Raw genomic sequence first — 13,457 nt, forward strand, 5'->3', positions numbered from 1 at the left:
TCCCAATACCCCTCCTCGACTCTTCCTTTCCCTCACTCGCGCCGAATCTCGGGGACAGGAGAAAGTGGAGCAATATTCTCGCCACGCCAAGCAACAGCCTAGAACAACCTCAACCTATACAAGTGACCACGTAAGCATTCTACTGATGCTGGACAGTTTTTCAGTGGGTGCACAATAAACAGCAACATACAAATTAATGTAAATAAATAGCCAAATAATTGATCAACGCTCTGTCTAATATGTTCGCTAGCTGTTAGTGTTGTTGTATAGCAACCACTTCGCATGTTTCGTGCAACGGAGGGACTATTTTATTTTGAACATCATTATTTACTAATAAAAACTATTTAAATTGGAGTGTGTATTTTTCTTTCATATTGCCACACTTGGTAACCATCGGGCTTTGCGTCGGGCCGAACCACGCCCCTTAGCTGTGATATAATGAGCATAAACCACGGCCTGTCGTGAGCTATTGCTTGATTATAAAACATATAATGAGAGACGTTCTGCAGTAAGGAGGGGCGTTTCACCGACGACAGGTGTTCTTACTTTTATATAGCTGACGGATCATTTTTACTTTACACTACACTCTTCAACAGTGTTGTGATAGTTACTGAAAACCAGTAGTTACCATTACTAGTTACTTCATTTCAAAAGTAACTCAGTTACTTTACTGATTACTTACACCAAAACGTAATGCGTTACTGTGAACAGTTTTAGTAATTAACGCATTAGTTACTTAAAAAAAGGGCTCCCATTAATGCCCTTATAGCCTTAATTTCAGTACTGTTATTGCATTGGAGAATAATACAATCTGTTGATCAAGAAATAGCAATAGAAATAGTAGAAATAGCCTGCATGTGTTCTACAACATACCGTGCAATGGCTTTATCAACTTTTCCCTGGCTAGCAGTCCCTCGGTTCAAATCCAGCCGCTGTTGCTTTGTGGCGTCGGATGAGTCTGCGTCTGTGGTCTTAGCTACTAGCTTCATCCCAGAATGTTGTTTCTGCAGATGTTTCAACAGATTTGAATTGCTGTTTTGGGCAGTAGATAGGATCTTTGACCAGCCAAGACACAACTTACATTTAACTAAAACGTTCTTTTCTTTGTGCTCGACAAAAGTGAAATAGTGAGAATATCTCCAGGCGGAGAAACTCGACTTGAGCTCCGCCGCCGCCATGATAGTCTTGTTAGTAAACACAAACACACCCACAGCGCGTCTCCGCATGTGACACAGGAAGTATCTAAGTACATTTACTCAAGTACTGTACTTAAAGGTGACCTATCATGCAAAATGCACTTGTGTACGTCTTTTATACATGAATTTGTGTCCCCGGTGTTCCAGGGAACTCACCAAGTGTCAGCAAACACAACCCACTCTATTTTCCTCCATACCCAAATCTCTTAAAAAGGGGCTGCAACGGATCTGATACAGACTGATCCAGATTTGAACACTTCTTTGACGTCACAGAAGTGGCGCTACGGCTATTGGGCCAACTCCACCAATCAGGAGGAGACAGCCACGGACATTGCAGTCCAAAAGCGCTGGAGACGCTGTAGTACATATGTTAGGCCTGTAGATGGTGCTGTTCTCACAGAATCAGCCCATGAAAAGACAGTGTTAAATTGAGTGAAATGAGGAATGGCTAAAATGCATGATCTGTTTGGTATTTTGAAAAATAAAAAGTATAAATATGCCTTATATAGGTTTGGTCCTACAGTTCTCATCTCTGTTCGCCTCGCTGTTGGCGCCGCTTACCAACGTCTGGGAGCCGAGACTATATAAATAAAATAACGGAGTAACGCACCAGTAACGGTAACTGAGTTACTGAATTTAAAAAATAATGCGTTAGAGTACTAGTTACTGCCAAAAATAACGGCTTTACTTTGTAACGCGTTAGTCCCAACACTGCTGTTCAACACTTCATTCTGCTTCACTCTTTAACTAAACAACCACGGATGTCTTGAAAGACTCTTTCGCTAAAGATCTTTGAAGACATCCGCGTTCTTGTGACTCGTAAATACTACTCTTCCTATGTTTTGGTGCGGACTGCGTTCACACCAGCAATGAACCGCTCCAAAGTTCGCAAGCAAGCGTTCCGAGACCACCTATTTTAGCGGACCAGCGGTTGTTTAGTTCACTTCAGAGGTCTCGGACTGTGTTCACACCGACCCAAATGAACCGCACCAAGCAGCTAAATGCACCAGGGTCCAATTCAACCGGACTATAAAAGGCTGGTGTGAAGGCAACCTAAATCAGGCTTTATAATTATTTGAGTGACCGAGATCATGTAAGTGTATTTCAAGTGTACTATGTATTAATTTAGTGAGCTGTACTTAAATCAGGTTTTAAAATTGTTTGACTAATAGAGATCATGCAATGTTATTATTTGTTTATTGATTGTTATGAACCTGTCAGAGGACCACAGATTTAGCTATTAGCTATAATCTGGCATATTGCATCTCTTCTCTTTGCTGAAATTAATGTTTTTTGTATATAAAAAATACATCACATATTCTCAAGGAACTGCACTACTTCTCACCTCTCTGTAAACCCGCTTCACACATCCGATCACTTTTTCATTTCATTCTCTGTACCCCTTTCCAAACATAACAAAATAATCTCTTCTAATTCTATACCTGTCCGCCGCAACCTTCGTTCCCTCTCCCCCTTTACCTTTGCCTCATCGGTGCTCTCAGCCCTCAGGCTCTCCTCTTTCTCTGCTTCGATCGCTCGAGCAAAAAACTATTTTCCATCTTCTCCACCCTCTTAGACCACCCCAAAGCCCCTTCCCCCTCCTCCCTTCTGTCAAAGTGACTTTGTTAACCACTTTTAGAAAAAGGTTGATGATATTCGCTCTTCTTTTTCTGACTCACCTTTACTCACCGCTGGGTCACCAGACCCTCCCTTCACCCAGACACTAACCTCCTTTTCCCCTCTCTCTCCAAGTGAGGAGACCCTCATTACCTCTGCCCGTCCTACCACCTGTCCTCTGGACCCTATCCCCTCAAACCTCCTTCAGACTATCGCTCCTGATATTCTACCATTTCTCACCCATTTCATCATTACTTCTCTAACTTCTGGTCACTTTCCAAACAGTCTCAAGGAGGCAAGAGTAAACCCTCTCCTAAAGAAACCCACTCTCAACCCGTCTGATGTTATAAACTACAGGCCTGTCTCTCTCCTCCCGTTCCTGTCAAAAACACTTGAACGCGCTGTCTTTAAACAACTCTCCTGTTATCTCCATCAGAACAACCTTTTGGATCCGCACCAGTCTGGTTTCAAGGCAGGTCACTCAACAGAAACTGCTCTCCTTGCTGTCTCTGATGAACTGCACACTGCTAAAGCACCATCCCTCTCCTCTGTCATCATCCTTCTGGATGCAACTCCCTCCTGGCTGGCTGGTCTACCTGCATGTGCCATCCGACCTCTGCAGCTCATCCAGAATGCAGCTGCTCGTCTGGTCTTCAACCTTCCAAAATGTTCCCACAACACGGCGCTCCTCCGCTCACTTCACTGGCTTCTGGTAAATGCTAGAATCCACTTCAAGACACTGGTACTTGCGTTCCATGCTGCGAAAGGATCTGGCCCTTCCTACATCCAGGACATGGTTAAACTGTACACCCCAGCACGTGCACTCCGCTCTGCATCAGCCAAACAGCTCGCTGCACCCGCACTGCGAGGGAGACCCAAGTTCCCATCAGCAAAAACACGTGGGTTTGCTATCCTGGCTCCAAAATGGTGGAATGAGCTCCCCATTGACATCAGGACAGCAGAAAGCTTGCACATCTTCCGGCGCAGACTGAAAACTAATCTCTTTCGACTCCACTTCGAGCGATAGAATTACTAACAAAGCACTTGTATACTAATAAAGGACTGGCTTATCTAAAGCCAGTGGAGTAGCACTGGAAATGTTTTAGCTCTATGAAACCTGATGTACTTATATGATTCTGTTTTCTTCAAGTTTGTATCTTCTTGGTCGAATTGTAAGTCGCTTTGGATAAAAGCGTCAGCTAAATGCAATGTAATGTAATGTAGTGTATTTTTCAAGATGATTTAGCTCCTGATAGTCTTATATGACAACTTGTTTGTTTATTTATTACACCTGATACTCCGTCAAAAAAAGCTAATAAACAGCTTATACTGTAACAGGTTGATATGGGTCTTTTCCAACCGACTTACCCCCACAATGGTGGCGGATGGGGACGTTTTTCAAAGTATGGTGAATGATAAATAATTGTAATGCATGAATATTCAAAAAGCATTCCAATGCTTTTTTCTGATGGAGAAAGGGTATACAAATGTGTTTTATTTAGCCACAGCTGATGTCATATATAGACTTCTTTCTGCGGACTGATATGACTGCACATCTTCAGTGATGAAATCCCTTCACCAGGCAGGATTGTAGGCACTCTCGTGAGGCAGTCACAATTTTGACAGGCTCCCACTATCTGTTAGCATCTGGCATCAGTTAGCATCTAGCTCTCCTGCTTACAAACATTTAGCCATCCCTGCTTAAACAAGTAGTAGTTTTAGTTGTCTGCGATCTGCGGAGGCCTACTCCCACCTGTCGAGTACGGCTGTGCTGAGGTGTTTTTCCCCTGGAGTCGTCGCGAAGAGACGGAGCGGCTCCACCTGTTACTGCCTGCGATCTGCGATCTACGGAGGCCTGCTCGCCGCGAAGAGACGGAGCGGCTCCACCTGTTGCTGCCTGCGATCTGCGATCTACGGAGGCCTGCTCCCACCGGTAGATTTTTACCCCGGAGTCGTCGCGGAGAGACTGAGTGGATACACGCTTCGGGCGTGTGCTGCTGTGCGGAGGAGGATTTTACCACGGCTGGGGCCTGCTTTCCACCTGTCCTGGTTCTGCTGTTGCAGAGGCCTGCTTTCAGCCCGGGGATACCACGGAGGGACCGGAGCGCTTCCACGCTGCTGCTTTCGCCTGTCCTTTGCTGCTGTGCTGATTTGCTCCAGGAACATCGCGGATACTGTGTGCTGGTCTGGGAAAATGGCCCATATCGGGATTCTGCTGTGCCTGTTAACTGTTTTGGACTATGAGAAGATCTCTAGTCATTCTGAGAAGTCTACTGGATTCAGGTCTGTTCTGCCACCCGCAGTGGGCATCCCCTGCAAAGGTTCGGATGTGTTGCACAAACAATTACCGGTTGCCTTGTCACAGACAATCTGCTCGACAAAATATGTTTGTCTTTTTTGTTTTCCTGCGATGATGGTTTTTCAGGACTGCTTCTTAAGCTCTAATCACAGTCTCGCAGACTTTTCCGGTGTTTCTAAAGTAGATGACAATGTATGTGTGTCGATTAAGAGGAAAAGATGCCTGTTTTTTTTGTTGCTATTACTGTCAGGAAATTTACAACCTAACTGGTCCGCCCAGTAGTAGTAGTCAGATCGCTACTCCTGCTGAGTTTAAAGCTAGGTCTGGGTTGGATTTCATCCATTTGAATGTGCGCAGTCTGTTGGGTAAACTAGATTTTGTCCGCATTTGGACAAGCTCGACTGACGCTGACGTCATTGTTTTATCAGAAACATGGCTAAATAAATCTATTTTGGCCTCTGACATTACCTTAAATGGTTATAATGTGTATCGTTCCGACCGGCCTAATAAAGGTGGTGGCGTTGGCATTTATGTTAAGAATAAGTTCAGTGTATCCACATTAGCTTCCAAATCTATCAGTAAGCAATTCTGATTTTTAGCCTTAAATATAGAAGTGGCAAAGGGTCAACAGGTCATGGTGGTGGGCTGTTACAGACCGCCCTCAGCTGTCAAGCACTCCTTGTCTTCGCTAGCAAATCTTTTATCGCAGCTAGACTACAAGGAAATAGTGCTACTTGGAGATTTTAACTGGGACTTCAGGGCTTGACATTAAGGCTTGTCCGATTGTCCGGGACAAGTAAAAAAAAATGGTCGGACAAGCATAATACAGTTTAACTTGTCCGAACGGACAAGTGCATTTTTCGGGGGGGGGGAAATCACCCAAACGAAATAGTAACGTTATTCCATCTGAAGTGCCTGTCTCGCAGTGTCGCAATCTCCGTACCTGTACGTCAATATTATGACTGCAGTGATTGGTAGAAATATTTGACCCGCGGGAAATTGGTGTGAACACGAACCCGCGAGTGCCTGCTTGCGCGGCTGGTGTGTATGCGCTGTCACGCTCGCGACTCATCTATCCTCGATATCCAGTCAGTGAGTAATGAGTTCAAGATGTCCTGGCTGCAGGCGCCAAAAGCGAACCAAGCCCCAGGAAAGAGACCTAGGCGAGATCCTGAAAAATCGGCTGCCTCCAAATTAGATTATGAAACAAAACGCAAAAGAAACTTCCTTCCATCATGGACCGAGAAGTTTCCTTGGCTCCGGTACACCGAAGAAGCAGGAGAAGAGCATATGATGTACTGCTCAACCTGCCGCAGTTTGCCCGACATTGCAGACACGTAAGTGACAACTTTTATTTTTGCTAACGTTAGATAATTGACTATTTATCTGATGTGTGAAGATGATGAGATTCGAAATAAACTGAACTGTGTAGTCTAGCTAGTTATCCTGACTGACGTTCACAGTTGACAAACGTTGTGTAAAATGCTATATAACGTTATTTAGCTAACGTAAGCTATTTAATGTGTTCTATGATATTATTGATGTCGACGTTATTATTAGGTGGTCGTTTGTTGTGTTATTGGAGTGGACAGAGGAAGGAGTGGTTATGTTGATGATCAGATATCAAGTCTTCCGTGATTTGATTTGACTATAGTGTAAAACGTATCGGCAGACTATTCCTAACGTTCTCACAAGCTAACGGTCACGACTCGAGACATTAATAACTGTACTAGAGCAAGCTGCTGCTATGCAAAAATGGTTATCGTTGTGTGTAAAACATTAGATCATCAATCCGACTGACGCTGGAAATGATTGACCCTTTGTGTAGCCAATGAAATTCAGATAATAATGACTGTAACGGATCCCCGTATTATTATCCCCGTATTATAGTCCAGTAGGGTGTGTTCAATTATGTTAATTCATTTCCATTTTTCAAATCCAGGTCCTCGTCCTTGTTTAAAGGAACCGGGTCATTCCGATATGACACCTTGTGAACTCATGCTCTAAGTAAGCGACACCAGCTTACTGAAGCTGCAGACAGAGCCAGACAGAGGGGACCTGATGCTCCACTGCCACCTGTCCTCACAGGGCTCCACAGGATGGAGGAGACAATGTTGGTTAAAATGACCAACATAATGCATGCTGCTTATTATGTAGCCAGAACAGAACAGCCCTTCACCCACTTCACAACCCTACATGGGTTAATAAATAGGACGGGAGGACAACTTCCCAACTGCTATGCGTCCAACAAGGCTTGTGAACGGTATGATATTCACAAAATGTTCATTTATAGGCAGTCAAAAAGAACAAGCAAAGATGCATTATTTCAGTGTTTTTCGTCTTGCTTTGATTCTGACTTTCCAAAACAACACCATAACAATTTGTATTGCTGTCTCTCCCCCATCAGGTTTGTTGTCATTATTTATGAAATGGAGCTGGAGAAACTACTGCAGAGGCTGAAATTGGCTAAATACTTCTCAGTTATGATTGATGGAGCCACCGATACAGCCACCCTAGAGAACGAGTTGGTGTACGTTCGATACATGGACACGGAGGGTCCCATCAATTCATATTTGAAAATTGAGGACGTTAAGCATGCAAATGCAGCTGGTGTGCTGGAAGCTGTTTATGCAGGTGAGAAATGTTTTTTTATCAAATCTTTTTTACGGTACTGTAGCATATAAGTTCATTATTGCTTCTGTATTGGGAGTTATTGCTTCTGTGTTCTCTATGCTGATGTCTTTTCTTTTGTTCAGCTTTTAGTGTGGCTGGCTTGGTGGATTGGAGGGAGCGTCTGGTGGGCTTTGGGAGTGATGGTGCAGCAGTCAATGTTGGATGCAGGACAGGTGTTGCTACTCGCCTCAAAGAGCAAGTCCCGCATCTCATACCCATCCATTGCATCGCTCATCGTCTGGAGTTGGGCGTGGTCAGTGCGATCAAAGAAAACCCCAAGATGCAACAGCTTCAGGCGACCCTATGCAGCATCTATGAGCAGTACCATTATGCTCCAAAAGCACTTCGTGAGCTCCGGATGATTGCGGAGGCCATGGAGGAGAAGGTACTGAAGCCCACCACGCTACATGGGGCCCGCTGGGTGCCCTATGTTCACCGTGCAGCCAAGGTAGATGCAGTGGTTACATGTGCAGTATTGTGGCATATTTAATATTATAGATTTTATTTATTTAATTGTTTTCACAAACCGTGTTGTCAGTATAACTTTAAAACAATATATATATATATATATTTTTAACCATTTCAGGTATTGTGTGATAGCTTTCCTGTGATCCTGGCACACTTTGAGGACATGGCAAGCCTCGAACGTCGGCCCAAACCATCGGCTGCTGTGACAGGAAGGGCCAAGAAGGTGTCCAGCTATTTGAAGGACTACGGCAGTGTCCTCTTCCTCCACTTCCTCTGTGATGTCCTTGACCACCTTGCCACCCTTTCCAAAGTTTTTCAAAAGGATAGTGTGACAGTGTGTGAGGCAGTGGAGAGCCAGGAGAGGTGTTTCTGGAACCTGTCCTCCCTTAAGACCAGAATGGGGCTGTGCATGGAGACCTTTGTGGAGCAGAGCAATGGATCCGGATGCTACAAGGGTGTCCAACTGAACAGGGCTTCTTCCTCCACGCTTGAGCCACAAAGGGCAGCAGTGATAGGTATGACACCTTTTTAAATAAAAAAAAATATATATATATATAGTCTCTGGTGTATTAAAAGGTGTCAAAGTCAGTGTAGTGATTGTGCATTTATTCTCATACAGATGCAGTCATCAGTCACTTGGATGAGCGTCTGAAGGACTTGCATCAAGACAGCATAGTAGCTAAGTTCAGGGCACTAGATCCCTCTTGCTGGCCCAAGTATGACCACACTGATGCTGTGGCAAGAGAGACCTTCACTCAGCATGGTCAGGAAGAAATGAAGAGCCTATCTGGATTTTACAAGGAGCTCTTGGCCAAGGCAGGGATTACACCAGAGGAGGTTATAGCCGAGTATGCCCAGTATAAGAGCTTCGCTCTCAGGCGGTCAGCTGTTCCAATGAGGGACATTTTTCTCAGTGTCCTGCAATCAGGTGTGTGTCAGTATAATGTTAAGTGTGTATTTTAAAAGTTACAAAAAAAAAGCAGAAAGTAGAATTTCTTGAAGGAAATTAATTCATATATTTTTGTCTCATTGTATTCCCAGAGGAGAGGAGAGCCATGTTCCGCTGCTTATGTCATCTGATGGAGATCTATATGGTTCTCCCGGTCTCCACTGCAGTGTGCGAACGTGGCTTCTCTACAATGAAGCGAGTCAAGACCGACTGGAGGTCAAGCCTTACCACCGCTCAACTCCAGAGGCTCATGTTCATCTCCATCCAAGGTCCCGCTCTGGAAGACTTTGATGCAGCCTCAGCTGCCCAGCGATGGTGGACATCAAGCCTGCGCAGGCGTAGACCAGGGTTTAACCCCTGGTCGTCAAGAGAGAGGGGAGATGAGGAGGATGAGCTGGTGTTGATGGGGAGTGAAGATGAGCTGGAGGAGTGATCAATCAGTATTATGGCACAATACTTATTTTCAACACAGGGCAGCAGCGTGAGCACTTTGCCCGGCTCCGGACTGCATTTTTTGCCGTGCAACCAATATATTTTTGAAGAACGTTTATTTTTCATTTCGTTTTGTAAACTCATTTGGAGGCAGCCGAAATTTGCCGCCTTTCAATCGTTCTGAATGAATGGCAGCGGAAGACCATTTTGGAATTATTGCGGTACACACATTACAAAATACACAAATTTTCCATGGGATTTTTATAGACTTTGGACCTGTATGATTAAGTTTTCAGGCTATGGAACCGTTATGTTTTCCAGCTCCTACCTCTCAGAACACAAAAGTAAGGAGCAACTATTTTATTTCAGTGTGTTCAAACCTGTTTCTCTTTTACATTAGCACTCAAAGTGATATTTTTAAACATAAATGTTTAACATGATTACATAGCATGATATTTTTTATTAGCACCCAAAGTGATTTTTCTTTATTGTGTAAGAAACTTCAGAATGTTACCTTTCAAAAGAGACCATCTTATGCATGTGCTATAAGTATAAAGTATTATAAATAGCTAATTACTTTGGGTATGCAATCGAATGGCGTTTTATGCCAGACTGTTTATGTTATAAAATGTGCCTGATTAAGTTATTAAATCATATTAATTGTCCAAATCTCTTGTCGGTTTTATTCATTTTTTTTAATAGGCTTTTATTTTCACAAGTAAATTTCGGACAAGTGGGTTTAGCCTTCGGACAAGTAAAATGTTAATGTCAAGCCCTGGACTTGTTAACTGCAGTATCAGAGGATTTTAAAAACCTTTGTATCTCTTTAAATGTTACTCAGATTTTTGACAGTCCTACTCGCCCTAACATTAAGTCCCCTAATAAATCCTCCCTAATTGATCTAATTTTAACTAATGTTCCCCATAAATACTCATCTGTGGGAGTATTTGCGAATGATGTGAGTGACCACTGTGCTGTAGCCAAAATTAGGGACACTAAGATCAAAAAGGTTAAACCTTGTATTATTATTAAGAGAGACATAAAACATTTTGTGGAGCAGGGTTTTGTTCATGATCTGTTTGGGTTTGATTGGGGAAAAATCGATCTGTGTGCTGATGTAGAAACTGCATGGTCTTATTTTTATCTTGGTTTTATGGAGATCATTGATAGACATGCACCCCTGCGTAAATTTAGAATAAAGGGACGAGACAATCCTTGGTTTTCTGCTGAACTGTCTAGTCTCTTTCATGAGAGAAACAAGGCCTGGGCAAAGGCTAGGAAATCAGGCTCAGAGATAGAATGGCTGTGTTTTAGGCAGCTAAGAAATAGCTTCACTTCACATGTCAAAAGTGCTAAGTCGAAGTGCTATTTGTCAGTTACCACAGAAAACCTAAATAATCCTAGGAAATTTTGGAAAGCCATAAAATCGATATCCACCGGTGAGATCCGTAATGAGCTACCTCCTTGCCTTACCACAGCATCTGGCACTATATCGGACAGGGCCACCATGTTAAATTGCTTTAATAAGCATTTTGTGTCCTGTGGTTCTCTGTTTGATTCTGTTTCTAACTCTGCTTCTGTGAACACCCCAATCCGTGACTCTGAACAATGTGGTCTGGAAAACCCTTTCAGTTTTACTCCTTTTACTGTTAATGTTGTTCATGAAGCCTTAACCAAGTTGGATGCTAAGAAACCGGCTGGCCCGGACAACGTAGAACCTTTCTTTTTAAAGATAGCTGCAGATTTTATTGCTCTTCCCCTCACTACTCTTTTTAACCTCTCCCTCAACACAAATGCAATTGCAAAAGTATGGAAGTCAGCTTATGTCTTGCCTTTACTAAAAGGAGGGGAGGCAACTATTTTAAATAACTATAGGCCAATCTCTAAATTGTCAGTTCTGGCGAAGGTGCTCGAACGCCGAGTGAGTGAACAAGTAAAGGAGTTTTTATGTAAAAATAATGTCCTGTCTAAACATCAGTCAGGCTTCAGAAAGCAACATAGCACCATCACTGCGACAATGAAAGTGGTGAATGACATTACGAGTATTTTATATAATAAGCAGAGTTGTGCAGCTCTATTTATTGACCTGTCCAAAGCGTTTGATACCGTTGATCATTGCATCTTAAAGCAGAGGCTACTCAGTATTGGCATATCCAGCCAATGGTTTGTGAACTCTGAAAGGTCCCAATGTGTTCACTTTGATGGGCTGTCTTCTGAGTGGTTAATCATTGCTAATGGTGTTCCTCAAGATTCTGTTTTAGGTCCACTTTTATTCTCCATATACATCAACAGTTTAGGTGAAAATGTGAATGAAGCTACTTTACATTTTTATGCGGACGACACCGTTATGTACTGTGCAGGTCCCTCCATTAAGGAGGCTGGTGTTAAATTACAGGCTGTTTTTAACATTATTCAGACTCAGCTCGCTGAGCTTAAGCTTCTTTTAAATGTTGATAAGTTTTAGATATTGTTACTATGCAAGGACAAGTACTTGAAGTGGTTACCTGTTATAAATACCTTGGTATCTGGCTTGATGATTGTCTTACTTTTAAACTTCATGTCAATAACCTGCTTAAAAAGCTGAGGGTTAGAGTAGGTTTCTGTTTCAGAAACAAGTCCTGTTTCTCGCTTGAGGCCAGGAAAAGGCTAGTCACTGTGACCTTTTTACCTGTGCTGGACTATGGTGATTTGTTGTATATGAATGCACCTGCACATGGCCTGAACAAGTTAGATGCCGCCTATCACAGCGCACTGAGATTTGTCACTAATTGTAAAACACTTACTCATCACTGTACCATGTATGCCAAGGCAGGTTTGCCATCACTTACTGTAAAGAGGCTCAGTCATTGGTACACGTTTTATATATTTATAAACATTTGTTGGGTAAACTCCCGTATTATATCTGCTCTCTGATAACACAGAGAGTTGCAAGCAGCTATTGTCTGAGATCGCATGATGTAGTATTGTTAGATGTGCCAAGAGCAAGGACTGTCTTAGGTAAGACAGCTTTTATGTGCGCAGCTCCACTTGCTTGGAACAATCTTCAGCAAGAATTGAAACTGAGCAATCTCATTCCTCTGCATGTTTTTAAAGCTGGGCTAAATTAAATGCTCGTTGATACTATGGCCACTTGTAAATGTCTATAACTATGTAAATGTATCCTGTAAATATAATGTATGATGTCCTTTATAGAGAACCGCAGTGACGCGTCGTAAAACCCGGAAGTAAGTTAGCATTTTTAGCACTTCCGGTTCCTTCCTCAAAAAGCAATGCATTTTTTCCATAGGGTTTTGGAAAATAGCTCGAAATAAGGTCTGTGGTTGACACAAATTTAAGAGGTAATTGACGTTTTGTTCTACGACATTAAATACATCAGCAGTGACCCCATTGGGGATTTTTGAAGAGTTTACGTGTCTGAAAAACGATGGTTGTTACCGAATGGCTGAATAGGACTACAGAAATTGTCGAGGCCGTTGTACGTCATTACGCCGAACACGTAAACACTCCCGCTAAGTTTGTTTTCCCCTGTGTTCTGCTTGAAAGCAAGTACCTGCCTATCTTTAGTATCTGTATATCTATATCTGACCATTAGAATCTGTATTTTTGAAATTGTCGTTTTTAACACCGTAGTTTTACAAATTATAGAATAATTAATTACCAGTGTTTTCCAATTTTACTCGGCAGTTCGTTTCGTTGGCTAACGTTAGCTAAAGCTAGCGCTACTAGTTAGCTACGCAATGGTTTGTTGCTTTGCTCCGGGTTGCAGCCACAGGTCTTCACATGAAACGTGCTTGTTCTATCGTTTCCCGGCCAATGTTTTCCA

At 42.9% G+C, this 13,457-nt stretch overlaps 2 protein-coding genes across 6 annotated transcripts in view; one reads left to right on the forward strand and one right to left on the reverse strand.

Moving 5' to 3' along the window:
- The window catches only part of igsf5a (immunoglobulin superfamily, member 5a), a 44,274-nt gene that overhangs the window by 10,461 nt on the left and 20,356 nt on the right, over positions 1-13,457 (reverse strand). The window lies entirely within an intron of this gene.
- LOC307018730 (zinc finger protein 862-like) lies at positions 4,755-10,303 on the forward strand. Of its 2 annotated transcripts, XM_079649118.1 has the most exons (6): positions 4,755-7,375; positions 7,520-7,746; positions 7,869-8,233; positions 8,372-8,768; positions 8,873-9,181; positions 9,295-10,303. In XM_079649118.1, the coding sequence occupies exons 1-6, from the start codon at positions 7,212-7,214 to the stop codon at positions 9,633-9,635; spliced, it is 1,803 nt and encodes a 600-aa protein (XP_079505244.1). In that variant the 5' UTR covers positions 4,755-7,211; the 3' UTR covers positions 9,636-10,303. The 2 variants fall into 2 exon arrangements, with proteins under 2 accessions (XP_079505244.1, XP_079505243.1); XM_079649117.1 differs by having other exon boundaries at positions 4,755-7,746.

The sequence above is a fragment of the Notothenia rossii genome (assembly GCF_949606895.1).
Source record: "Notothenia rossii genome assembly, chromosome: 9".
NCBI lineage: Eukaryota > Metazoa > Chordata > Actinopteri > Perciformes > Nototheniidae > Notothenia > Notothenia rossii.